General features: G+C 48.4%; 1 protein-coding gene across 6 annotated transcripts in view; it reads right to left on the bottom strand.

The window, feature by feature from the left end:
- Window positions 1-27,321, bottom strand: part of nhsl1b (NHS-like 1b) — a 167,814-nt gene that overhangs the window by 5,955 nt on the left and 134,538 nt on the right. For 3 of the 6 annotated variants that reach the window (XM_020455029.2, XM_031800330.1, XM_020455031.2), the window contains exons 2-7: window positions 20,891-21,043; window positions 14,874-14,998; window positions 12,716-12,911; window positions 11,261-11,392; window positions 5,894-9,277; window positions 3,230-3,353 (exon numbers count right to left, since the gene is read on the bottom strand). In XM_020455029.2, the coding sequence (XP_020310618.2) occupies window positions 3,230-3,353; window positions 5,894-9,277; window positions 11,261-11,392; window positions 12,716-12,911; window positions 14,874-14,998; window positions 20,891-21,043 (4,114 nt within the window). Of the gene's footprint in view, window positions 1-3,229; window positions 3,354-5,893; window positions 9,278-11,260; window positions 11,393-12,715; window positions 12,912-14,873; window positions 14,999-20,890; window positions 21,044-25,938; window positions 26,629-27,321 lie in introns of those variants that run through there. The other 3 variants (XM_031800331.1, XM_031800332.1, XM_020455030.2) reach the window with 2 other exon arrangements.

Below are 27,321 nucleotides of genomic sequence, written 5' to 3'. Positions count from 1 at the left end.
TACAAATATTTTGTGATAAAGAAAATCATATGTGCCTCATTTGCATATACGAATATATTAACATAAAGGGATGAAACCACCAAAAACGAGTTCTTTCTATGCCTTCCTGCACTCACCTGCACTGTCTAAATGAACACCCATCAAAACAAAGTTATCTTCGTTCTCTTTGTTGTGATATACAGTGCATTCGGAATGTATTCAGACCCCTCCCCCTTTTCCACATGTTGTTACGTTACAGCAGGGGTGAGCAAACCTTTTGGCTCAAGGGCCACATCGTGATTTTGAAATTCAACCGGAGGGACGCATTTTTTGGGGGACCAATTGTTTGTTAAAATCAATTTGCGCAGGCCTCCCGAGTGGTGCAGCGATGTAAGGCACTGCATCGCAGTGCTTGAGGCGTCACTACAGACCCGGGTTCGATTCCAGGCTGCGTCACAGACCCATGAGGCGGCGCACAATCGGCCCAGCGTTGTCTGGGTTAGGCTAGGGTTTGGCAGGCCGAGATGTTCTTGTCCCATCGAGCTCTAGCAACTCCTGTGGCGGGCCAGGTGCAGTGCACGCTGGCCAGGTGTACTGTGTTTCTTCCAACACATTGGTGCAGCTGGCTTCCGAGTTAAGCAGGCATTGTGTCAAGAAGCAGTGTGGCTTGGCTGAGTCGTGTTTCGGAGGACGCATGGCTCTTGACCTTCGCCTCTCCCGAGTACGTACGGGTGTTGCAACGATGGGAGAAGACTATAACTACCAATTACATACAATGAAACTGGGGAGAAAGAATGTATACATAATTCTTTTTATCTTTATAATTTTTTAAATGTCTCGTGGGCCGGATTGAAGTGCCCGGCGGGCCGGATACGGCTCATGGGCCGTACTTTTCCCTCCCTTGTTTTACAGCCTCATTCTAAAATGGATTAAAAGAAACATAATCCTCATCAATCTAAACACAATACCCCATAAATTATAAAGCAAAAACAGGTTTTTAGAAATGTTTCAAATTCATGAAAAATAAAAAACGGAATATCTTATTTACATAAGTATTCAAACCCTAAGCTATGAGACTCGAAATTGAGTTTAGGTGCATCCTGTTTCCATTGATCATCCTTGAGATGTTTCTACAACTTGATTGGATTGATTGGACATGATCTGGAAAGGCACACACCTGTCAATATAAGGTCCCACAGTTGACAGTGCATGTCAGAGCAAAAACCAAGCTATGAGGTCAAAGGAATTATCCGTAGAGCTCCGAGACAGGATTGTGTTGAGGCACAGATCTGGGGAAGGGTAAAAACACATTTCTGCAGCATTTAAGGTCCCCAAGAACACAGTGACCTCCATCATTCTTAAATGGAAGAAGTTTGGAACCACCAAGACTCTTCTTAGAGCAGGCTGCCCAGCTAAACTGAGCAATCGGGGGAGAAGAGAAGGACCTTGGTCAGGGAGGTGACCAATAACCGATGGTCACTCTGACAGAGCTCTAGAGTTTCTCTGTGGAGATGGGAGAACCTTCCAGAAGGACAACCATCTCTGCAGCACTCCACCAATCACCAATTACTCTACCAATTATGGTAGAGTGGCCAGACGGAAGCCACTCCTCAGCAAAAAGCACATGACAGCCTGCTTGGAGTTTTCCAAAAAGGCACCTAAAGTACTCTCAGACCATGAGAAACAAGATTCTCTGGTCTGAAGAAACCAAGATTGAACTCTTTGGCCTGAATGCCAAGCGTCAGGTCAGGAGGAAACTTGGCACCATCCCTACTGTGACGCATGGTGGTGGCAGCATCATGCTGTGGGGATGTTTTTCAGCGGCAGGGACTGGGAGACTTTTCAGGATCAAGGGAAAGATTAACAGAGCAAAGTACTGATAGATTCTTGATGAAAACCTGCTCCAGAGCGCTCAGGACCTCAGACTGGTGCGAAGGTTCACCTTCCAACAGGACAACGACCCTAAGCACACAGCCAATACAACGCAGGAGTGGCTTTGGGACAAGTCTCTGAATGTCCTTGAGTGGCCCAGCCAGAGCCCGGACTTGAACCCGATCTAACATCTCTGGAGAGACCTGAAAATAGCTGTGCAGCGACGCTCCCCATCTAACCTGACAGAGCTTGAGAGGATCTGTAGAGAAGAATAGGAGAAACTCCCCAAATACAGGTGTGCCGAGCTTGTAGCGTCATACCCAAGGCTGTAATCGCTGCCCAAGGTGCTTCAACAAAGTACTGAGTAAAGGGTCTGAATACTTATGGAAATAAGGTATCAGTTTTTTATATATTTGCAAACATTTAAAAAAAAACGTTCTGCTTTGTCATTACGGGGTACTGTGTGTAGATTAAGGAGGAAAGAAAAGTTGTTTCATCCATTTTAGAATAAGGCTGTAACGTCACAAAATGTGGACAAAGTCAAGGAGTCTGAATACTTTCCGAATGCAATGTAAGTGTCGAGACAATGTGTTAAATCCCTGACGAAGCTTTAGTCTTCTTATAGATGCAACGGAAAGAAAATGCATTGCATTAAACCCATTTCAGCCATTACCAGGGTGTTTGCACTCCTCAAACACAGGAAATAGATGACAGAAAAACACAGATTCTCAGGTGGCGGCGGCATGCGCATTGCTAAATGAAGCTACTAGCTACCATCCCTTCAACAGCACCCATTAACCACTACTGGGTTCCCTTCCCAGTGAGCCCGTCTCTAACAGACGTTACAGAGAAAAGCCCTCCATTGCCTGGCTGCCAGACCCAGAGACACCTGCCTACCGCCTGACGAAAGTACAAATCAAATCCAATTGTATTTGTCACAAGCTTCATAAACAACAGGAGTAGACTAACAGTGAAATGCTTCATTATGGGTTCTTTGCCAACAATGCAGAGTTAAAGATAAAGATTATTTTATTTTATAAAAAAAGGACAGCCTGGCTAAACTTATGTGAGAGAGAGGATTGATGGGCTGAGGAGAATGGCAAGATGAAGGGGAGGTACAGGGGTTATGCTGCATTTAAGCAATGCGAGAGAGAGAGAGAGAGAGAGAGAGAGAGACAAAGATAGAAAGAGCAGTAAGATAAAGCTATATTTCAGTGGGGTGGTTGAGGGGGATAGGAGAGGGATGAGAGTGTTGTGAATATGATAGAGAGTTAGAGAGCGAGACAGAGAGAGCTGGGTGAGGAGGATAGAGCGGTATGGGGAGTAAATAAATGGAGAGTTGAGAGATGAACTGAGAGGAGACCGTGCCATTGCGTACCTGTGGATGGCAGCGAAGAGGTCCTCGGTAGTTCGGGGGCGTGTGGGGGTCACCATATCCCCCCGCCTGTGGATCCTGGGGGCCGGTGAAGACTCAGGAGTGCTGCTTGAATCAAACACCTCACCTAGGAGACACACACATATTAGACACACACACATTAGAAACACGTTACACATGCTGATGAGAGAACACACACAATACATACACACCGACTGAGGAACAAATAGAAGCATTACACAGCCCTACAATAGTCAAACACTTAACCTGGTAAATGAAAACACATGCACACAGGACACACGTCACACGGACTGAGGAGCAAGCTAACACACACACATAACCGATGGTCGGATATCCCGCAACAGTAACCTGAGTGACTGGCTTCTTACATTCTCTCCCGCTCTCTCTTCTAGTTGAGCTTCTCTCCTCCTCCTCCCTCGCTTGCTCGCTCGTGTCTGCACTTCGACTGCCTGAGCCGCTGCAGGCGATCTCATGTTACGCTCTCCCCCTCCCCCCTCCCTCCCTCCCCACATCTCCCCTCCCCTCCCCTCCTGTACAGTGGGTCCCTCCCCCTACTCTCCACATTCCCCCGCCTTCCTCCACTAAACAGACCTCCCACTAGGACAGATGCCCCCTACCTCCCAGAGAGAGAGAGGAAAAGAAGAAAGCGAGAGAGAAGAAAGCGAGAGAAGAAAGCGAGAGGAAAGAGAGAGAGAGAAGAAAGCGAGAGAGAGAGAAGAAAGCGAGAATAAAGCGAGAGAGAGAGAAGAAAGAGAGAGAGAGAGAAGAAAGCGGGAGAGAAAGAGAAGAGAGAGAGAGAGAGAGAGAGAGAGAGAGAGAGAGAGAGAGAGAGAGAGAGAGAGAGAGAAAAAAGAAAGAGAAAGCGAGAGAGAAGAAAGCAAGACAGAGAGAGAGAGAGAGAGAGGGAAGAAAGTGAGAGAGAGAGAGGGGGAAGAGAAGAAAGCAAGAGTGAAAGAGAGGGAAGAGAGAAGAAAGCAAGAGAGAGCGGGAAGAGTAGAAAGCGAGAGAGAGAAGAAAGAGAGAGAGAGAAGAAAGCGGGAGAGAAAGAGAAGAAAGAGAGAGAGAGGGAGAGAAAAGAAAGAGAGAGAGAGAGAAGAAAGCAAGAGAGAGAGAGAGAGAGAGGGGAGAGAGAAGAAAGTGAGAGAGAGAGAGAGAGAGAGAGAGAGAGAGAGAAAGAAAGAGAGAGAGAGAGAAGAAAGCAAGAGAGAGAGAGAGAGAGAGAGGGGAGAGAGAAGAAAGTGAGAGAGAGAGAGAGAGAGAGAGAGAGAGAGAGAGAGAGAGAGAGAGAGAGAGAGAGAGAGAGAGAGAGAGAGGGAAGAGAAGAAAGCAAGAGTGAAAGAGGGAAGAGAGAAGAAAGCGAGAGAGAGCGGGAAGAGTAGAAAGCGAGTGAAGACAACCAGACAGGATGACAGGTGAAAAAAAGAGGAGTACAGTATAAAATAGATACTTGGACATAAGAATGGATGGGGTGGACAGAGGGAAGCAGACAGAGGGAAGCAGACCAAGGGGGAAGCAGACACAAAAGGAGAGTCCAGTAATAGAAAGGAGATAGAGGAGACATAGATTAGAATGAGACAGCGACAGCATAAAACAAACCAGAACAAGAGAAGATGGAGTGAGGATGGAGATATTTTTTTGTTGCGTTTATTTCACTTGCTTTGGCAATGTAAACATGTTTCTCATGTCAATAAAGCCCTTTGAATTGAATTGAGAGAGCTGATAAATCCAGGCATCTGCCGCAGTGCTGTCCCTCACTAAGCTGAGCTCTCACTTAGGGGAAGAGGCAGGCAGGTATGATGCCTCTTTGGCGAGCTCAATGACACAGAACAGACAACATCCAGGCGGCACCATGCTACATTAGCACTAAATGGGCAAACTATGTTTTGAGACCATTTATTTTTAGGGCACTGTTTGCAGAGACAATCAGACACAATGATTATACTTAAAATCCCCAAATGTGACACAATTTAAAATCCCATAAAGTGGCCAGTCCGGACTCCCGCCAGCCCCGATGGCAGCTTCTTCTAGATGTAATTCAACTCTCACAACAAGTTCAAGATCCAGTTCAAACCAGAGACCCAGGGAGGTCTTTCCCTGTGCATCCTTCCAGCAATATCCTAAACCTTTGATCACATTCAATAAAGGGAACCTGTATTGTGTTGCTAACCTTGCCTTCAGTCTAAACCTTTTCTATGCCTTCACAGTCAGAGAGACAGCAGGCAGTCTAAGACTAGCTTAAGGGAAGCTGTCCCCGATACCTGCCCTTTGTCCTGCCTTGAAGTGGGATTTGAAGAAGAACCAAGGGATAGCAGGAAACCCCAGCTAAAGCCCCGAGCCTTAAGCACAGCTAATGTCCAGCAATGTAACCTCCCCCAACTGCCTTTTACCTCAGCCAACGCAAACTGTCAGCACAGCTAACAAACACCTGCCACCAGTCAGCACTGAATTCAGTCAGCCTCGAACAGCTGCCAATGATGACAGACTAGACCTCGAACTCAGAAACCAAAAGTTTGATTGTAAGCTGCCTCAATGTCATTTACAAAACAGATGTCCCATTTTGTTTCTTCAAAACATTCAACTTTATGCAAGTTTATCTGAATTTAATTAGTCTTTTTTTGTTAATAATATAAATGAAATCTAACTCACCACTCTCGTCGTCCTTAGAGCTGACTGACCCAGTGGTACTACTGGTCCCATCTTCCTCATCTTCTTCCTCATCTTCTTCCTCCTCTTCCTCCTCAGCATCTCTGTTGTTCGGCTCCTGCCCCTCAGCGAGGCTTGTCTCCTGCGTGACGGTGGCCGGAGGCTGGGTCTCCTCCTGGATCACCGTGGAGGTGGAAGGTTCACTACTCTCTGTCAGGGCTGAGGAACTCTCTGAAGCCTCATCTTCATCCTGCTCTTCATTTTCCTCCTCTTTTGTCTCTTCCTCTCTCACTTTAGCATCCACCTGGTCTTCTTCTGTGGTGGTCGACTCATCCTGGGGGCTCAGTGTGGTGGTAGTCTGGGCGGTCTCCTCTCCCACCACAGACTGGGGGGTGACGAGGGATAGTTTGGGCTTCTTGGAGGCCACTGAGGGTTTCTGTTTGACTGGGGAGCTTTTGATTGCCTCCTCCACGAGGCTTGGGAGGGGTGACGGTTCCCCCTCCTGATCTGGTTGGGCTGAGCTGTTGGATAGGCTCTGTACCTTAGGTTTAGCGTTGGTGATGGCGCCCCCTGGCAGCACCTCAGAATCACTGTAGTCTGAGCATAGTTCAGCGAAGAGCTTCTTCACAGCAGATGAGGCCTTGGTGATTTCCTCTGGACTGGTGCAGTTTATCAGGGGCAGCATGGTGGGATGCTCCTGCTGCTTAATCTTCTCCGGCGTATGGGGCTTGAGGGCCCAGGCCTGGTTGCCTCCCGTTTCCTGAGCTTTGGTATGTTCCGCCTTGCCGTTGACTTTCTCCTCTGGCTGCTTGACTGAGCGGAGGTGCACACTCTGCAGGGCGAATGGGGTGATCAGGGGCATGGGGGACTTGCCGGCCTCCTTGGCTGCTGGGCTGTTAGTGACCGTAGCTGGTTTTAGAGCGTTCTTTGCTGCCTTCAAGGTGAGAGGGGAGGCTGTGGGTGGAGCAGTGGCAGGCAGGGGGGGAGGTGGTGGAGGAGATGGGACCATGGAGGGGAATGGAGGGGGAGGAGGACTGAGGGTCCCGTTGAAGGAGAGGCTGGGGTGGATGAGGGAATCTGGAGGAGGAGGGGGAGGGAAGTCTGGAGAGGTGGAGTAAGGGGGCGGGCTCATGGGGGTGCCCTGAGGGGTTGTGGGTAACAGGGGTGCGAGGGGCAGAGGGGGAGAGCTGGGGTTGGATGGGGGGAGAGGAGCCGGGAAAGGAGGTGGGGGGCTGATGGGTGCTGAGGTGGGAGGCAGGGGAGGAGGAGGAGGGCCAGAATTCCTGAGAGAGTCAGAGGCGTTTGAGGAGAGGGAGGTGGAGGAGGAGGAGATGGAAACAGATGACAGGAGTGAAGACTTCCTCTCCGGCACTTTGGGCTTGGGCCGTCCTGAGGGGGAGTGGGACCGCATGAAGGAGGGCACGGGGGTGCCGGCCGTGGGGGTGTTGGACTGGCTGGAGTAGCCGCTGGAGGGGGAGGTCAGTCTATGGATCCTGTCCGGGGACGAGGTGGCCGTCTTAGGTTTGACTGCCACACCTCCCTCCTGGGCTGGAGGGGCCGAGGCCTGGATATTGATGTGATTGTGGAGACCCCCACTTCCATTCAACAGACCCCTCGGGTGTGTGCCCGCTACAATGTTAGCAGCAGGGAGTTGTTGGTGCGTGGAGGGGGACTGCGCCCCCTGGTCTCCATGGTTACGGGGGTAATCCATGTAGTAGCCCCAGGACTCTGCATAGTCGGACCGCAGGCTGCTGGTGTCGCTGTGAGCTGGCGTCACATGACAGAGCGAGTACACATTAGCCACTACGCCACTGTTAGTGTTGTTAGCCGCTAGCGACGTGGCGGAGCTGGTGGCGCTCACACTGCTCTGGCTCCGTGGTCGCAGCAACCAGGGGTCCTCGTAGTCGCTGCACGGGCTGTGGGAGGGCGAGGAGGGGGACACGCCCTTCCCCTTTCGATCTCTCAACCCCATCTGGAGGCTCTGCTGCAGGCTAGCGATCAGTGTCTCGTTCAGCACTGATCCATTAGCACTCATGCTAACTGCACTAACTCCACCCAGGGGCTTCTTCGCGCCAGGCTTGCGGCGGAGGGAGTCAGTCCGGGCTGGGGGCAGCGGCGGCTTCTTTGCCTTGCGGAGAGAGATGCTGCGGGACAGTGAGCGATCGCTGTAAAGACTGTTAGAATCTTCCTCGTGGCTAGGTAGCTCACGGCACTCGTACATGCTGTGTCTGGCAGTCCGGCTGGCTACCACCCCGTGGCCCTGCCCGCTACCATGGCTCCTGGAGCGCAGGCCAGAGTCAAGGTGCATGGAGGTGTAGTAGCCGTCGTTGTCCTGGGAGTACAGGGAGCTGGAGTCGGTGCGGGACGACAGCTCCATGCTGCTGTTCAGATGGTTGATGGGAGTAGAGCAACTAGAGGTCAGAGGACGCCGGGGCAGGACCACGTTCTCCGGTGTGTCATAGATTGACCACTGGTCGTCGGCCGAGGATGGAGTCGTCGCGGCGATGGTGCTTGTGTGGCTGTGCAGGCTGCCATCCGAGCAGCCCATTTCGCTGGGTGTTGCCGGGGCAGTCAACCCTCCGTCTTGGGGATGTGTATGTGTTGGTGTGGAGGTGGCCCGGGCAGGGCAGGTGGTCCTGTGGGTGAAGGAGGTGGAGCTCAGGGGGTCCATGCTGGTGCCCGTGGCCAGACTGAGAGGCCTGGAGATGGGGTAGGCCGTCCCGGGGGTCTGGGGGTGCTGGCTGGAGGATGTATGGAGGGTCACGACCTCGGCAGAGAAGGACATGGTGGCGTTGGGGATGAGGGATGTGGAGTAGGCAGCGTGGGGGGACACCACACATGCCGGACCACCACCCCAGTCCCCTGTCTGGGACCCTCGCACCTCCTGAGACTTGGGCCTCAGATTATCTGTCCTGGGGGCGTTTCTCAGATGCACCACGGTGTTGTCCACCTGCAGTTTGCCGATCTGCCTCTGAGGTGCATTGTGGTCTTCCAGCCTGATGGAGGTGCTGCTGTAGATGGGCTCAGCGCTGAGAGACACCCTTGGCCCGGGTCTGGGAAGACTATGGAAGCGCTGGGCATCTACATTCAGATGCGGGGGTAGGACCAGCATTCCGGAACAGCCGTCGCTACTGGAGACGGAGATGCTTCCTGTAGACGAGGAAGTGGAAATTCCGGCCATCTGGGCTGCGATTCCCTGTCCCCGTTGAGCCCGGATTCTCCGCATGGACGGTGGAACGATCTTCACCTCCTCAGTCTGGCAACCAGAGTCCCTTGTCTCGGAATGTCTGAGCGATGAGTTGACGCTCCCGACTCTTCCCAATGTGGAATACTGTCCCGGGATGAACATGGAATGTGGCCGGAGCTCGCCCCCACGTCCTTTCGCCACTGCAGAAGAGAAGGAGAGAGAGTTTTAACATATGAGCAATCAAAATACCTCCAGCTTCCGCCTCTCTCTCTCTAATTTCCTCTCCCTTGTTCCCCCGGTCTCTGTCAGGCTGTCGATCAGATTAGCTGTGTCTAAGAGGCTAATTAATTAGATTTTCTGCAGCCCTGTCTGATGCGCTAATAACCACTGGTCGTCTTCATTAGGACAGATATGGACAGAGTTAGAGAGAGAGAGATGGAGAGAGAAGAATAGTGGGACCGAGAGAGAAGAGGACAGACACCAGAAGGAAGACTCCCACTATGCTTTCCCTCCTACTCTGGCTCCGTCTGATCAGAAAGAGAATGGTCCTCAGGGTGTGGGCAGCTGGTAAGGCATTGGGCAGCTCACACACACACACACACACACACACACACACACACACACACACACACACACACGTACATAAATAAACAAAGTGAAGGATCTGGTGTAAAATAGGAGAGGATATCTGATGTATCGGCCATCTGTGCTGGCTGCTTGTTGATGCTCATGCTCCCTAAACACGCTCACACACACACACACACACACACACACACACACACACACACCTCCCCTCCCTAAGGCAGAGAGTGACAGCACTGCTGTATTAGATAGATTAAGCTGCAGGTTTCTACTTCACATACAGCCTGGGTATCTCACTCACTGAGGCAAGGACTTACCATCTAACAGTAATCAGGACTTCTAAGCCTGCTGTCTGGTCTTTCACACCGGTCTGTCTGTATAATAAGGCTTCAAAGCTCTGCCTATCAGCTGATCTCATCCTACAGCGAGATGACATTCTCTTAACGCAAGGAGAGTCCCCAGTCACCCATACCTTAATAGAGTTAGCTTAACTTAGTGTAGCACATAGCTATTAGCAGGGGTGAGGAACCTTGACCCCTCTGCCTGTTCCTCAGCCCATCTGTTCTGGGGATTAGGGGTGAAAGATCAGGGGGTGTTAGAAGGGTGGGGCTATCATAACAACAGCTGACAATAAACGCACAGGGGCAGGAAATGGAAACATTCAGGCCCTCTTCGTATGGCTTATCCCCTAAGTCTTGGGGAGACAGAGGAGAGGAGAGGTGGGTTCGGGTTAAGACCAATTTCACAGTGAAATCCACAATAGGACATGTATGTTTGACTGTGTGTTTGTTTTGATTGTGACAGAAAACCAATATTGTCCATTCACCCTACATCATATACCCTTTCCTACTTAACCTCCCCCATCCCCCTCCATTGGCCTTAAGCCAACCCCACTCCCCCATGATAGGCGAGTGTGCATTACACAGTTGTGGAAATATGAAGATAGAATGACATCTGTGGTAGGAATGCTGGGATTAGATGCAGGGTTTAGTGGTGGGATGTGTGGAACACACTGTGGCATGCTTAGATTATCAGTGTATCCCAGGGATTAACACATATGAATAAGTGCCCATTTAGATTCACTAGACTTGTTTACCAGCGTCGTTCTCATAAGTCACCAGATATTACATGTTTTTGTTGTGTTCACATTAGATCCACTTATCATGGCTAAAGGAGGAGGACAGTGCAGAGACCGGGCCCATGGGGGTCATGGGAAAAGGAGTGTTTTGGAGTGATGTCAGACTCTGGACTACTAGATTTGGGGAAGTAAAGGTCCTGCAATGACAGATGCCAGTAGAGATTTTACTATGAGGGGTGGGGGGGCTTATGAAGAGCTTCTAGAAGAGAGATGTCAAATGTCAAGATTCTAGCATGAGAAAGCAGATGTAGAAATTCTAGAATAGGGAAGAGAACTTTGAGAATGAGCAATGGTGGTGGTTCTACGGTATACTTAACAATGAGGGGGAGTCAAACTAGTCACTAAACCAGCCAGAGGTGTGAGGCAGGCAGGTGGATGGACTAGCTGTCTGGGTCAGGGATGAGGGAAGGGTGGGAGGACTAGTGAGAGCGGGATGCAGAACAGCTCTGGGTATATACCATACCTAGGTCGGTGCAGATGTTGTCAGGCAGCCCTGATATAGTCTTTCTGCGTTTGACCTTCTTGGGCCGGCGGGAGACTGTGTCAGTGTTAATGAGGGAGCGGCGGATGCTGGCCTGCCGGTCAAACGTTGCCCCTAGTGGCCGGGAGGGCGAGAGCAGGCAGGCAGAACAACGGCAAACAAAAACCAGCCCGTTAGTGATACAAACACACGTGCAATTGTGTTCATACATGCAGAGTTTAGAGACAGGCAGAGTGACAGAACAAGAGAGACAGTCACATATATATAGAAAAGCATGCTGTATAACATAGACAGGGGGGGGGTGACACACAGATAAACACGGAAACTAAAAGAGTGAGTATCCCACACAGCCATACAAGACCAAACATACAGACAGATCAGTGTCTTGCTCTGACTGTCTGAAACTAGTTCAGACTCTGGGAATCTGCTCTTTTTGATGGATGGTGAGAAAGTGATATGAAAACTGACATATAGACAGTCTAACACGCTCACATTTCAAACAGTCTTTTTTGATTTAATTTGATTAGATATGACGTTGACATTTTGTTAACTTGAAATACTGATTCTAAACCAATCCGCGTTAAGAAGCCTGCAGATTTAATAGGTCTCACAATTACATGTATTCAAATACATGTTAACACCAACTGACTATTGATACTGTTAGGAGCTGTCTGTGCTACTTTGCAGTGTTTTGTGGCAGGATCTAGCCTCAGACAGCTCTCTCTCTATGCCCTGTAGCGTGTGTGTGCTAGCGACAAACTGAGTCAGAGGACAGGACAAACACCACTGAGCCAGAGCTGACAGAGATAGTTAGAGGGAAAGAAAGTGTGTGTGTATGTGGGGGGGGGGGGGGGGGGGGGGGGCAGTCTCAGACCGACTGCTGAGTGACAGATGTCACTAGCAGGGCTGATGTATTAGTGGGTGGGAGATAGAGCAGTACGGTGTCTGTGTTGGGTCCTGAGATGACGTGTGTACTGGTGGTGGTGTGTGTATGTGTGTGCGTATATATGTCTGTGTGTGTATGTAGTGTGTGTGTCGTAGGTGCCATTCTCTGTCAGGCGCCCCATGGTTTGAGATACAGCCATGGAGCTGCTTTGACCTTTGACTGCCATCTCTCTCACTCTCTCTAACACTGGGATGGACTGAGCATGCTCACAAACACACACTTAGCAGGGGGGGTGGTCAGAGAGCGAGATAATAATATGGAAGAAAAACAGGGGGAAGATAATACTACTGACAGACAGAAAACACAACGCTCTATGCATGTGGATGCAATTCCCAGTATGTCCATTCGAACACACAGAGGGGTTAAAAGTGAGGCGAAAAAAAGGATTGCTTCAAGACCAAGACTCCTATTTCATTGGTTGAATGGCATCGGTAATTGTGGGCATGTTCAACCTAGGACATACAATGGTCACTATTGGGGGTGTGGCCTACCTGTGACGTTGATAGGGATGACGTCAGTGGGCACGGCCTGAGCCTGCATCCTCATCTTCTCCTCAGGGGTGGGGAGGGGCGGGGCCTTGTAGCAGCGCACCTGTCCGTCACACTCATCTATCCCCTCCTCTTCCTGGGGGGTCTGAGGCCTCATGGGGTGCAGGGACTTGTCATCCTCCGCTGACGAGGCCATGGACTGGAGGAGAGAGAGAAGTGAAAGGGAGGAAAAGAAAGAAGAGACGGGTACACAGGAATGAAAAGGAGTAGAGAGGAAGGGAGATAAAAGAGAGAGATGGGAAGGAGAGGGATAGAGGAGAGATGAGCTTCAGACTGAGCCTGAAGAAACGCACCTGAGCCTGTAGGAGGAAGGAGTGTGTGTGTGTGTGTGTGTTGCACCTGCCCCCACTGGGTCTGCCATCCTTTGTATGAACGCTTTAAACCTCTTCCAGCATTGTGTTCATTATTGCCCAAACACACACACACACACCCACACACCCAAACACACCACTATGTTTACTGCAGCAATCTGACCTTTGAGCCAGAGAGTCTATAAACATGTTTCACAGTCAATCATACACACATTGACATGCACACCCTCACACCCCGACAAACTAACAGCAAGGAGGAGTGAGAGAATGAGATAACAAAAGGAGAGTAACAGAGAGATGCTCTCATGTGTTAAACTGACGGGCTGTGAGTTCTCAATCTGAGCGCATTACATCTACACTGCAGAGATACGAGAAGAGCAGCGCCACCAAACTTCTCACTGCAGCACCTGGGCTTTCTCTAGAACCCAGGGCATCAACCAAACAGGCCGGCACATATTTTAGACACATATCTACAATTATCAAAATCATATTCCAGAATATTTTTAAAAAAATACATTGGTTCCTTTTTCCGTCTCAAAACAACAGAAACCAACCTCTCCAACAGCCCAGTAAAAACATCTCAGGGAAAGTTTACTCTCTGTTATGTCCCACCTATATCTCACTAACCTTCCACTATCATTCCAGAATGTTGCTGGGAAATTCTTGAAGCTCCCACCACACCACCATCACGCTATTCCCAAATACAGAATTACAGGTAGATTCTGAGCGGGCATGCAGTCATGTTATCAGTCACAACAGCAGCTCAAACATGGGACAGTCAGAGGGAGGAGAGGTGGGCAGGGTGGAGAAGGAAGCCAGCCGTGTGTTATGTTGTAGCCTTCAGAGTTGCTCCCACCATTAGGGGCCATTGTGGGTCTAAACAGTAACCCAGTTTCCCCTTTGAGCTAGGGAGCTGCTGTCAACCAGAGTTAGGCTCACTGGCCTGGAGACAACAGAATAGGGGTGAGGAGAGGCGGGCAACAAGAGAGGTGGGGGAAGGGGGTTAAGGTTGAGGGTGGCTTGGGCCAAAGGAAAAAGCAGGGGATGGATGAGAGCGAAAGGAGGTGTGGAGGCAGGCCAGGGAAAAAGGGGATAGTTTGGATAGAGGGACAACAGAGAGCAAGGTTAGGGGGTGAGAGGCACCTCATTCTACCAAAGAAAGAGACCCTTTAACAACCTCGTCTGACCCCATCAGGACCCCCACGATTGGACGAGTCAAGTGGAGGGAGGAGAGACTACAGAAGGAGTGGGAATATGGAGAAGAGAAAAGCGTCCTGGAAAAGGCTTCTCTGACTATTTGACCATTCACATGTTAGTCCTAATGTTCCAGAACTGGAGCTGTCATACCACCTCACTCTACCACACAGGTTAGTTTTAAGATAATTAACAATGTCATACTGTCACTGTGTAAGTCAGTCACCTGCAATTCTCATTGTCATTAGAGTGAAAACAGCTCCACCAAGTCTAAACCAATATCAAAACAATGCTATCCAGATATTTAGAATAAATCTCCCAAGTGTTCCCTATCAGGGCCTGCCAGATAAACAGTTCTAAGTGGCTGTACACGCATGAGAAACCAGCCATGGCAGGAACACAATGTAATGAGACAGAGTGGGGGGGTGCAGTCAATGTTAGAGGAAAATACAGAGAGGTGGTGCACTTCTGCTTCAAACCACTGGAGGGCAGACAGATCCCAGTTTGGTGTGTGCAATTATATTTATATGGGTGCTGAGTGTGTGTGTGTGTGTCTGTGTGTGTGTGTGTGTGTGCGCACGCGGGCTGTGTGTTACCTTCTTGTCTGTGTCGTCCTCATCATCCTGCAGGCTGCTGTGGGACTCTGCCCTGCCAGAGAAGGTGGGGCCCTGAGAGTAGTACTGGGAGCTACGGAAACCATCCTTCCTTAACTTGTCACACTCTGGAAGAGAGAGGGAGGGAATGGGTTTCACAAACCTTAATACACACACACACACCCCTGGTAGTGGTGTCTACACCCCTGGTAGTGGTGTCTACACCCCATGGTAGTGGTGTCTACACCCCATGGTAGTGGTGTCTACACCCCATGGTAGTGGTGTCTACACCCCATGGTAGTGGTGTCTACACCCCATGGTAGTGGTGTCTACACCCCATGCCATGGTAGTGGTGTCTACACCCCATGGTAGTGGTGTCTACACCCCATGGTAGTGGTGTCTACACCCCATGGTAGTGGTGTCTACACCCCATGGTAGTGGTGTCTACACCCCATGGTAGTGGTGTCTACACCCCATGGTAGTGGTGTCTACACCCCATGGTAGTGGTGTCTACACCCCATGGTAGTGGTGTCTACACCTGTCGAGAGCTCAACACCTCAGGGAACACGCACAGCAGAGGAGCTGACCTGTGCAATATACCGGGCAGCTGTTCAGAGACACACAGCATATAGACGAGCAGCCTGTGTGTGTGTGTGTGTGTGTAGCCCCTGCCTCAGCAGCAGCCCCTGACTGCTTCTCTCATTAGACCCTGCTGTGACGGGTGAGATGTGTGTGTTCCTAATCTACGTGTGTGTGTGTGGTGTGTGTACATGCATGTGTGTGTGGGAGCTAGGAGGGGGTATCCCTTCCAGTCTGTCACACACAGATGGTGGAATCGTCCTCCTCTCTCAAACACCTCCTCCCTCCCTCAGTGGCTATTTACACTTCAGTCACTCCTTTGTCATATTTGCATGACTAACTAGATCAGCTACTAAATAACACATCATCTACTAACGAGATGTAGAAATATTATGTACTAGACTAATTATACATAACTTAATCATTTCTAATTAAATAATATTTATATATCCATGATTTAATAGTATATCTAAAATGCTATAGATAATTCTATAGCTATATACATGTCCATATCAGAGCGATTTTCAAGCTACGGTTGAAGTCGGAGGTTTACATACACCTTAGCCAAATACATTTAAACTCAGTTTTCACAATTCCTGACATTTAATCCTAGTCAAAAATTCCATGTCTTAGGTCAGTTAGGATCACCACTTTATTTTAAGAATGTGAAATGTCAGAATAATAGTAGAGAGAATGATTTATTTCAGCTTTTATTTCTTTCATCACATTCCCAGTGGGTCAGAAGTTTACATGCACTCAATTAGTATTTGGTAGCATTGCCTTTAAATTGTTTAACTTGGGCTAAACGTTTCGGGTAGCCTTCCACAAGCTTCCCACAATAAGTTGGGTGAATTTTGGCCCATTTCTCCTGACAGAGCTGGTGTAACTGAGTCAGCTTTGTAGGCCTCCTTGCTCACACACGCTTTTTCTGCCCACATATTTTCTATAGGCTTGAGGTCAGGGCTTTGTGATGGCCACTCCAATACCTTGACTTTGTTGTCCTTAAGCCATTTTGGAAGTATGCTTGGGGTCATTGTCCATTTGGAAGACCCATTTGCGACCAAGCTTTAACTTCCTGACTGATGTCTTGAGATGTTGCTTCAATATATCCACATAATTTTCCTACCTCATGATGCCATCTATTTTGTGAAGTGCACCAGTCCCTCCTGCAGCAAAGCACCCCCACAACATGATGCTGCCACCCCCATGCTTCACAGTTGGGATGGTGTTCTTTGGCTTGCAAGCCTCGCCCTTTTCCTCCAAACATAATGATGGTCATTATCACCAAACAGTTCTACTTTTGTTTCATCAGACCAGAGGACATTTCTCCAAAAAGTACGATCTTTGTCCCCATGTGCAGTTGCAAACTGTAGTCTGGCTTTTTTTAATGGTGGTTTTAGAGCAGTGGCTTCTTCCTTGCTGAGCGGCCTTTCAGGTTATGTCGATATAGGACTTGTTTTACTGTGGATATAGATACTTTGTACTGGTTTCCTCCAACATCTTCACAAGGTCCTTTGCTATTGTTCTGGGATTGATTTGCACTTTTCGCACAAAAGTATGTTCATCACCAGGAGACAGAACGCGTCTCCTTCCTGAGCGGTATGGCGGCTGTGTGGTCCCATAGTGTTTATACTTGCGTACTATTGTTTGTACAGATGAATGTGGTACCCTCAGGCATTTTGAAATTGCTCCCAAGGATGAACCATTGTGGAGGTCTACAATTATCTTTCTGGGGTCTTGGCTGATTTCTTTTGATTTTCCCATGATGTCAAGCAAAGAGGCACTGCGTTTGAAGGTAGGCCTTGAAATACATCCACAGGTACACCTCCAATTGATGTCAATTAGCCTATCAGAAGCTTCTAAAGCCATGATTTAATTTTCTGGAATTTTCCAAGCTGTTTAAAGGCACAGTCAACTTAGTGTATGTAAACTTCTGACCCACTGGAATTGTGATACAGTGAATTATAAGTGAAATAATCTGTCTGTAAACAATTGTTGTAAAAATTACTTGTGTCATGCACAAAGTAGATGTTCTAACCGACTTGCCAAAACTATAGTTTGTTAACAAGAAATGTGTGGAGTGGTTAAAAAATGAGTTTTAAATGACTCCAACCTAAGTGTATGTAAACTTCTGACTTCAACTGTTATATTAATTTTGTGCGTATACTTTCAAATTTGGGGCTCCTGCATCTCAGCGCTAGAGGTGTCACTACAGACCCTGGTTCGACCCCGGGCTGTATCACAACCGGCAGTGATCGAGAGTTCCATAGGGCGGCGCACAAATGGCCCAGCGTCGTCTGGGTTAGGGGAAGGTTTGGCCGGGGTAGGCCATCAGTTAAGAACAAATCCTTATTACAGTGAAGGCCTACCCCGGCCAAACCCTAACGACGCTGGGCCAATGGGGCGCTGCCCTATGGAACTCCCAATCACTGCCGGTTGTGATACAGCCCGGGGTCGAACCTTGGTCTCCCGAGTGGTCAGCAGTCTAAATAAAGATGAAATAAAAAAATATATACATATAATTTACACCGAATGCTCTTTACCACAGCGACCAAATAGGCCTATTCATTTCTCTAGTCTCTGCCATCTCCGTTTGATGTGTGTATAGCGACAAAGACCTCCGCTACTCCTCTAGTCTTTTGTGTTGAATACCCGCAACTAATTAGTCAAATCACTGATGTACAAATGTAAATCTGCACATTGTCATATTCATGTGAAGGAGTGGTTTGATGTGTTCGTGCCCGCTATGGAGCTACACCTTACAGACTACTTTCCTCTTTCATGTCCTAATGCCTACATAGCTCATTAGAGTAGGTCTCTTCAGGGACTGAGGCGCTGTCTGCATGTATAATACTGTCATTTAATGGAGCCTAATGGAGCAGCTAGTTACTGATGGCTGTTAGTGTTTGCGCCTGTGATCTGGAATAGAAGGGTTTTAGAAGCCACTTGAGATGATGAGGAGGACGGGAATAGGTGTTACACAGTTTCCGTTTCCAGGACTGTTGTCGAGCAGAACAGGGGCTGGAGTTTAGTTTTTTTTTAACCTTTATTTAACCAGGCAAGTCAGTTAAGAACACATTCTTATTTTCAATGACGGTGGGTTAACTGCCTGTTCAGGGGCAGAACGACAGATTTGTACCTTGTCAGCTCAGGGGTTTGAACTCACAACCTTCCGGTTACTAGTCCAACACTCTAACCACTAGGCTACGCTGCCGCCCCAGTTGAAGGGGAAATATGGAGGTTTATTGCTATGGTCACATGGCACCATCCCAGAATGATGTAGAAAGAGAACGAGGTACTAATCGATCCAAATCTTTCAAACACTGTTGACTATAATGTGTCTGATATTACGCAATATGTCTGTGCTTTCCCAACCAATCAGTCACCCTTGTGCACACACGACCACAACCTGACACCAGAATGTGTCGACGAACTGCATTATGGGTAATGACCCTGTCCTAACTGTTGAGAGACTCAGGCGTTGTGCCGATGACACTAGCAGCTGATTACATATGGATTGCTTTGAGACCCAAGCAGGGTCTGATATTGAATTTTCCCTAACTTCTCTTTGTGTCTCTGTCCTGGTGATATGGCCGACGGGGGTGACATAGATTTAATGAGAGGGGGCTTCATAAGCACAGGAGCAGGGGCACGGTGGTGGATAGACCTTATGTGCTGCTCTCAGATAACTTTCTCTCTATACCAATTCATATCTTGACTCTAACCAGACTGGTCAGCCATAGAACAGTGCTTTGGGCAGTTTCTAGGTCCCCTTGTGTTACAGCTTTGGGCAGTTTCTAGGTCCCCTTGTGTTACAGCTTTGTACAGGGTTTAGTTTGAAAGTATACGTTGTGTACTGCTTCTATTGCTATCAGACTGTAGGCTGACCAGTTAAATGATGTAACAGAGCATCCCAGCAGCAGCTTCATGGGAAGGGAACATGGGTTCAGCAGCTAAACACACACCACGACGTAACAGACTGACAGACACAGGCAGTCTCCCCGGACACCTGTTGGAAGGGCTCTTTCAGAAGGGCGGTGGCAGGTGATCAAAGGATACCATTACCCATGCGGTGTGTAGCATGGCGGGTGTGTGTCATATTACATGGACAATAACCTCACATAGAACCAGGACAATGGGACAGAAGGACAAAGACAGTGTGTGTGTGTGGCATTATCTTAGTGGAGGTGAATTAATAACACACTCTATGCATTACCTCTTCTATTGTCTTCAGTCCCTCTCCTCCTATTCTCTCTCTCTGACCTCCTCTCCTTTATCCCCCCCCCCCTCTCCTCCTATTCTCTCTCTCTGACCTCCTCTCCTTTATCCCCCCCCCCTCTCCTCCTTTTTCTCCCTTTATCTGCTTGGCACACAACCTCACCTAGCACATGAATAACAAGCCCCCGCCCCACACTCACCTTCTCACACACCATCCTGCTACAGAACTTTGGTGACTACCAAGTCTTTTTTGTAACCCTCCCGCTTTGGGCTGGATGTGCCAATGTGTAGTTCATACATGCATAATCTATGAGCAGAATGACAAGTCTTACCTCAATTAGCCACGAAATCCCTAGTTTGAATGCTACTGTTTACTGGCAGCGCCATTTTCCCTACATTTCCCCCACATGGGCCAGCTCCATAGCAATTTGAGTTCCAGGCAGCCAATGAGGTTCAGCCCCTCACCACTTGAGTGACAGTTAGCAAGATGCTCACACAGCAGAGCCAGGGAGAGAGCAACAACGTTGTGCACATATGTGACGTGGTACACACTTTTGTCTGATGAGTCAGTGCTACTTTCAGAATTACTGGCTAAAAAGTATACAGAAGTGCCAGAGAATCTCTCTAAAGGCACGGACACACCGATCACGTTTGCCGGCCGAGAGCACTTAGCACCCCTGAACAGAATGCCAGACATATTTTGAAAACCGAGTGCAACCAGATTCTACATGTAGAATGGTCAAAAATGTTGGTCAAAAATGTTGGCAGTCAGACTATAACACCGTGCCGTCAGCAAGTGAATGAACGGCAGACCGCATGTCTTGTCCTTTACACTGATCAACAACAAACTAGCACAGACCAACCCCATACTCACCCACTCCAACTCAACTCCTCCCCCATATGCCTTTTCCCACAACTGAACCGTTCTCTTTGGGAACAGACCAGGAAGTGACTAGTTGTGGCTGTTTTCGGGGGAACCTTTCATGTTCACCCCTCAAAGACACTGGACACACCACAGGAGGGCTTAACACAGGTGTGTTGGTGTAGCTAGGTAAACAAACGCTTTGGACGGTTTGTTACAATGTTGTCGTAACGTCGTGAACATCAATAAAGTATCAAGAGATATTGAGGGTGATGAAACGCAATGCGTGGTCGGTGGCATTCCAACAACACTGTATTTGTGTGTGTGTGGTCATGTTTGTAAGTGCGGTTGTGGTCCTTACCCCTCAGTGCGGTCTTGAGGTTGACCTTGGCCTGGTGGTGGAGGTCCTCTACGCAGGGCGGTCTGCTGCCGGGCAGGAACACGTTCTCCTGCTGGTGCCACGGGGCTGTGTAGTGGACTGTCCACTTGCTCTCCTCATCCAGGTTAGACACCGCTACGGAGGGAGGAGAGAGAGGGAAGGAAGTTAAATGATTTACAGTTTAAAAAGGCAGTCATGTTGACCAAATATAGGCTACATGTGTTTTGCTACTGTTGTATGTCAGGGATAGGGACTGATGCTTTGAAATAAATAAGAACTTGGTGGATGCTGATATTTGTTCTATTTCATTGGAAATGGTTTTCTTCTTCTTCAATCAAGCCGTCAACTTCAGGACACACTGGTGCAATTCATGTTCCATTTTTAAATAAAAACGAGCAGAAACCCCCCCCATGTTGTTTTACAATATATAAACTCTAAACCGTGGAGTCAGGGCCAGCCGTTATCAAAAGCGACCCAGGAGAAATTAGGGTTAAAGGCCTTGCTCAAAAGGCACATCGACAGATGTTTCACCTTGTCAGCTCTGGGATTTGAACTATCAACTTTTTGCTTACTGGCCCAATGCTCTAACCACTAGGCTACCTGCCACCTTACCCAGCCTATAGGCCAGCTGTTATTTATCTGGAAGTTGTAATGCTAATAAAACTTGTTTGAGTTGGAGTGGAAGGAGGGAGTGACGTTTGTATGAAGGTGTGACCCTACACACAAACAGCTTTAACACTCTACTGTGATCCATGGTCGCATGTAGATCAGTTGGTAGATGGCGCTTGCAACACCAGGGTTGTGGGTTCAATTCCCACAGGGGACTAGTATGAAAATGTGTGCACGCACTACTGTAAGTCACTCTGGATAAGAGAGTCTGTTAAATGACTAAACTGTGAAGGGCACTTGTCAGGGAGGGCAATGGAAAGTGGAGGGAAGGTTAGTCAGAAGATCCAACTGAAAAACATTCCAATAGACACTGAGTGTACAAAACATTAGGAACACCTTCCTAATATTGAGTTGCGGACTTCAATCTTTTGTCTTGCACATTCACCCTCTGAATGGCACACATCCATGTCTCAATTGTCTCAAGGCTTAAAAATCCTTCTTTAACATGTCTCCTCCCCTTCATCTACACTGGTTGAAGTGGATTTAACAAGTGACATCAATAAGGGATCATAGCTTTCACCTGGTCAGTTTGACATGGAAAGAGCATGACATTAGGTGTTCCTAATGTTTTGTACACTCAATGTAGTCTTCAAAACAGCATGTTCTCCACTGAGAGACCAGGCTTCAACACAAAAACCCACGAAGAGCATTGTTTCAGACACTAGCCTACTGCCAATAGAACAAGCTAAGAAGAACTTCCAAAACATTGCCTCTCAAACAACTTCTCAAATGTTCAAAAGATTCAAACTATTTATTTAACTAGGCAAGTCAAATTCTTATTTACAATGACAGCCTACCCCGGCCAATGGGACTCTGGGCCAATTGTGCGCCCCCTTATGGGACTCCCGATCACGGCCGGTCGTGATACAGCCTGGGATCGAACCAGGGTCTGTAGTGACGCCTCTATGCAGTGCCTAAGACCACTGCGCCACTCGGGAGCCCAGACTAATCATTGTTCACCCTGTTTGGTTATTTCTTTGTCATCCAATACTGTCCAAACAACACACAATCCTCAGGTTACATCCTGCACAACATCTCAACAATAAGGAAATAGAGAGGGTACAAAAACACACAACAAGTAGTGCCACCATCCGCTGTTTACTTTGCCCATTTCAAGAAAAAAAAAAAACACAGACACACAGACACACACACACACACACAGGACTTACCGAGCGATTGTATCCAGACTAAAGTACTATCTGGGATTGGGAGACCACGTATCTCCATTCCTCTAAACAAGCTCTCTAGCTCTGTGCCTGTACTGACTAACACCATGACCATCTATCTCAGGAAAAAGTCAGGAAAAAGTAAGAACAGAAAGAGGAGAAAGTTGGGAGGATCCTGGGAAAGGGGCAGGCTAAGGAAGGAGGTGTGTGTGTGGGGATGCGGGGTGCATGAAGGGAGTCTTTCCACAGGTGCAAATGGGCCATCTGAGGTAGTGTGTGTTTTTTGGGTTGAGGGGGGCAAAGGGTCCTTTTGACTTGACCCTTATTCATTCCCACATGTGCTAATGGGCCATTAGAGGAAATGTGTGTCGTGTCCCTACAACTACCACCCTGTCCCCAACACAGCCTTTTGAGTGGCTGTGTTGGGAGCCCAAAAGGCCAAGGAGAAAGTCTAGGAAACATTTGGAAGCCAGCACTTGGAATCCCCTGGGGTGGATGGTGTTCAAATGTTGTCCGTTTAAACAGGTTGGCGTCCTCCATTAGAAGGCCCCGGGGCCTGTCCAAATGTCAACAGTTGAACTGCCATTTGAACGGTGCAAAAGGCCTGAGGGAAAGGCAAATGAGACGAGGGACTTGGGGGGGGGGGGGGGGGTTTTGTGTAAGGCGGGGGTTATATGTTTCCACAGGTGTGAAGGCGCCATCCAGTGTGCCAGTCCCTAGGGACCACAGGTGGCAGGGCCGACCGTTGGAGTGTGATGAGACGTCTGTTAGGAGTTCCTCTCTTCAGCAGTTAAAGTTGACACCTCTTCGATGGCCGGTTAACTACCTCTTTGGCAGGGAGAGAGGAGCCTTTGTATTCCTTCATGACCCTTTGCTTACCAACTGTTCTTTACAAACAGCTAGGCATATCTCTCCAACATATCGCTCTCCGTTCTCCTCTTCAAAACACACACACAGCTAAACCTTCTCATGTAGGAAAAGTAAACCCTGAGAATACCGAGACCCACCACACCATGTGGTTGAGGAGTGGTAGAATCATCGGAGGGTGAATGACACCCGTTGCTGCCACATGTCAGCCACATTGGCAGTGTGTGTGAGCTCTCAGTGTGTGTGTGAGCTCTCAGTGTGTGTGTGAGCTCTCAGTGTGTGTGTGAGCTCTCAGTGTGTGTGTGAGCTCTCAGTGTGTGTGTGAGCTCTCAGTGTGTGTGTGAGCTCTCAGTGTGTGTGTGAGCTCTCAGTGTGTGTGTGTGAGCTCTCAGTGTGTGTGTGAGCTCTCAGTGTGTGTGTGAGCTCTCAGTGTGTGTGTGAGCTCTCAGTGTGTGTGTGAGCTCTCAGTGTGTGTGTGAGCTCTCAGTGTGTGACGGACCAAGTGTGTATAAGTATCCTTGCATATCACCATCACACAGTTGTGCCAGTGTGTAAGACCTTCGTAAAAAGGGTCAATCTGGCCGGACATCACCACACCACTGGCCAATGGACAACGCTGGACAGGAGGACAGAGCTAGAGGGAGGGAACGGGACACGCAAACGTGCACATGCACGCTCACACACTCCAAATATACACTCACATAAAGTGAAGGAGTTGACAACGGACACCCAAACATGCCTAACCACTCACATAAGGGCTACTGTTGCACCAGACTAACAGTGCATAGATAGGCCTACACAAAACAAATGAAGTTACACACTTGTATCCACTAGTCCCAAACAACCTAGTCAAAACATGTGATCGTCTAGCCTAATACTTGTCTCATACACAAACACAGCTTGGAGTATCCTCCAGCCCAGTCCATGCAGGTAGCTAGCTCTCCCCCCACCCTGGGGCCTGATGTGGTGAATAGAGCCAGTCAAAGCCACAGAGCCAGACCAAGGCCACTGGGACTATGGACATAAAGCCTGTATTGTCCCACAGAATCAGCCTCCACATCGGGCCTTTCACTAGTACAATACCCCCAGACAACCCCCCAACCCCATCACACTCACCCAGAAACACCGCATGCTACCACAATGTCCACATCTTTTCACTTGTCACCTAACCCCCCCAAGCACACCTCCCTTACTACCAGCACACAATTATCTCAGAGAGGAAAAAAAGACAAAAGTTGCAGAAACACACTCAGAAACACGGTCCTCTTAGAATCTATATTTGAAAAGAATCCATGCATATTGACAACTTCTAATTAAGCAATAAGGCACGAGGGGGTGTGGGCTATGGACTGTTCTTGGGCACGACGCGTCGCGGAGTGCCTGGACACAGCCCTTAGCCGTGGTATATTGGTCATATACCACAAACCTCAGAGGTGCCTTATTGCTATTATAAACTGGTTACCAACGTAATTAGTGCATTAAAAATAAATGTTTTGTGGTATACAGCAGTCAGCCAATCAGCATTCAGGGCTCAAACCACCCAGTTTATAATCCTGTATATAGCACTATAACCTATCAATACAAACAGAGAAGCAATCACATGTGATGTGCAGGACCAGTGGAATAGAGAGGAGGTATGTAGCAGGGCCAGAGGCTGATATCATCTACTCCTGATGACTCTGCATCATCACAGTGACAGTGACAGCTGCAAGGTGGCTCTGTCCATGCAAAGGATCACTCCATAAAACATCCCACTGTAGTTTAGGTTACCTACTGTATCAGAGTGTTAACGCCTCCTCTTCTCTACCTACACAGGTGTGTGGAAGGAGTCTGAAAACGCTGAGGTGAGGATTAACAAAGTTGCTCTGAGAATTACAGTCCACAGTGGTAATAGAGGACACACCTGAGATTAGGATGAGCACAAACGGCTTTCAGTGAGAGCATGTCACCTCTCTCACACGCACGTCCCCAATCCCCTTACACACAGAACCTACTATCCTAAATTCATTCAGAATTGCCCCAATTTCTACAAAATCCAAGAGAGCGCTTCAAATGAAAGAGGGCACTTTAATGCTAGCCGAGACGTTAACCCTTTAAACGCCTCTCCCACTGGTTACTAGGTAACAGAGAACAACAGTACGTACTCCGTCAGATCACAGAACCCCCCCCCCCCATGCAATGTACTGTGTAACATTATCCACAACTAAAACTCATTTGATGAAAAGTCCTCTCAAAGTGACACCTGATCTGTCATTACTGGAAAATGAATGATATATTTAATAAAAGGAAGGAAAGGCAGAGCAAATGGAACCAAAGTGTCTCTCTTACCCTTCCTCTTGAAGTATTTAATGACCGATTTTAACGAGGTCCCGATAAACACCATTATTCCAGTCGGTCTTTATTTTCCTATAATAGTATCAATAGAACGTCCTTGTAAAGGCACAAGCCACGCAGATGAGCGAGGGAACGAGGAGGACAGGACAAACGAGTGCTGCCGCCGCTCTTCTCCACTCACTCTATATGGTGGCTCAGCTCTGTGTGTGTGTGTGTGTGTGTCTGCTGTGTTCACAATGAGCCTCTCCCCCTCACACACACTGCCCACCCCTTCCTAACTCAGGCGCTGCCCAGACCTTTGAGGAGCACACGCACACACACGCACACACACACACAGCGGGAGGGGTGTAGAATCTGTTCCCTTGTGCTTTGGTTACCATGGAGTTCTCTCACCCTTTCTCTTCATTTCTCCCGATCTCTTTCTCGCTATCTCTTCTTCCCTCTCTTTCTTTCTCTCTCTCTCTCTCTCCCTCTACCTCTACAGGACTCTAAAGATTAAAAGATTCAAACACGATGTAACAGTATGACCAGGAGTAATTCTACTTAACTGTAAGGTATATGGATTTCATAAATACAGAATAAATAGGCTAGCCTACTCTCTTTCGCTCCCTCACTCCCACTCTGGGACCTGCCAAAGCACGCTCTCTCTCTCATCTCATCTCTGCTGTGAGTTTCTCTTCACTTCCCCAGGAGGGTTATGCTGGTCTGATATTCCTTCTCCTGCAGTAGACTTTAGTAGTTAGGGACACCACCTGCTTTGTACTCTGATGCACAAAGAAAGGACTGTTGACTTTTCTTAGAGACCAACAACGGTTCCTGACTGAATGTCTGTGTGTATGTCCCTTTTCATCTCACCACAACTCTGATAATTTTCTCCGTCATTCCCTCCCTCCCTCTCTCTGATCAGCCAGCATGCTGTTAGCACACGGCCTCTAAATCTGGGCCACATGAATATAGATCACATACAATCCGCCTATTGTCCATTCTGTGAAGCTTCTATCAGACACACACACACACGTACGCACACACACAAACACACACACATACAAAGCACTACGGAGATACACACACAAGTGTACACAGAAACTCAATTCTCTGCCTGCCCCTACTACTGCCCTGTATTCCTTTATGTCTTCCCAAATGGATGGGGGGATGGAGATGGGAGGGGGCTGAAACTGGAGCTTGAATGGGATTGCAAATGATTGTTGAATTTGTGGGTAAAAGGTCCCCCCCTTCCAACCTTGTCTCCTCCTCTCCTGAACCTCTTTGCAGTGTACATTCACAATGCTGTGTGTGTGTGTGTGTGTTTGTGTATTTGACAGGTTCACTGCCACGCTCTAGTGTTCTGCAATGGCTGTGCCAGATTCACACAGAGAA

Source organism: Oncorhynchus kisutch, linkage group LG21 (assembly GCF_002021735.2).
Source record: "Oncorhynchus kisutch isolate 150728-3 linkage group LG21, Okis_V2, whole genome shotgun sequence".
Lineage (NCBI taxonomy): Eukaryota > Metazoa > Chordata > Actinopteri > Salmoniformes > Salmonidae > Oncorhynchus > Oncorhynchus kisutch.
The sequence above is the reverse complement of the archived record's forward strand: the minus strand, read 5'-3'. Positions and strand labels throughout refer to the sequence as shown.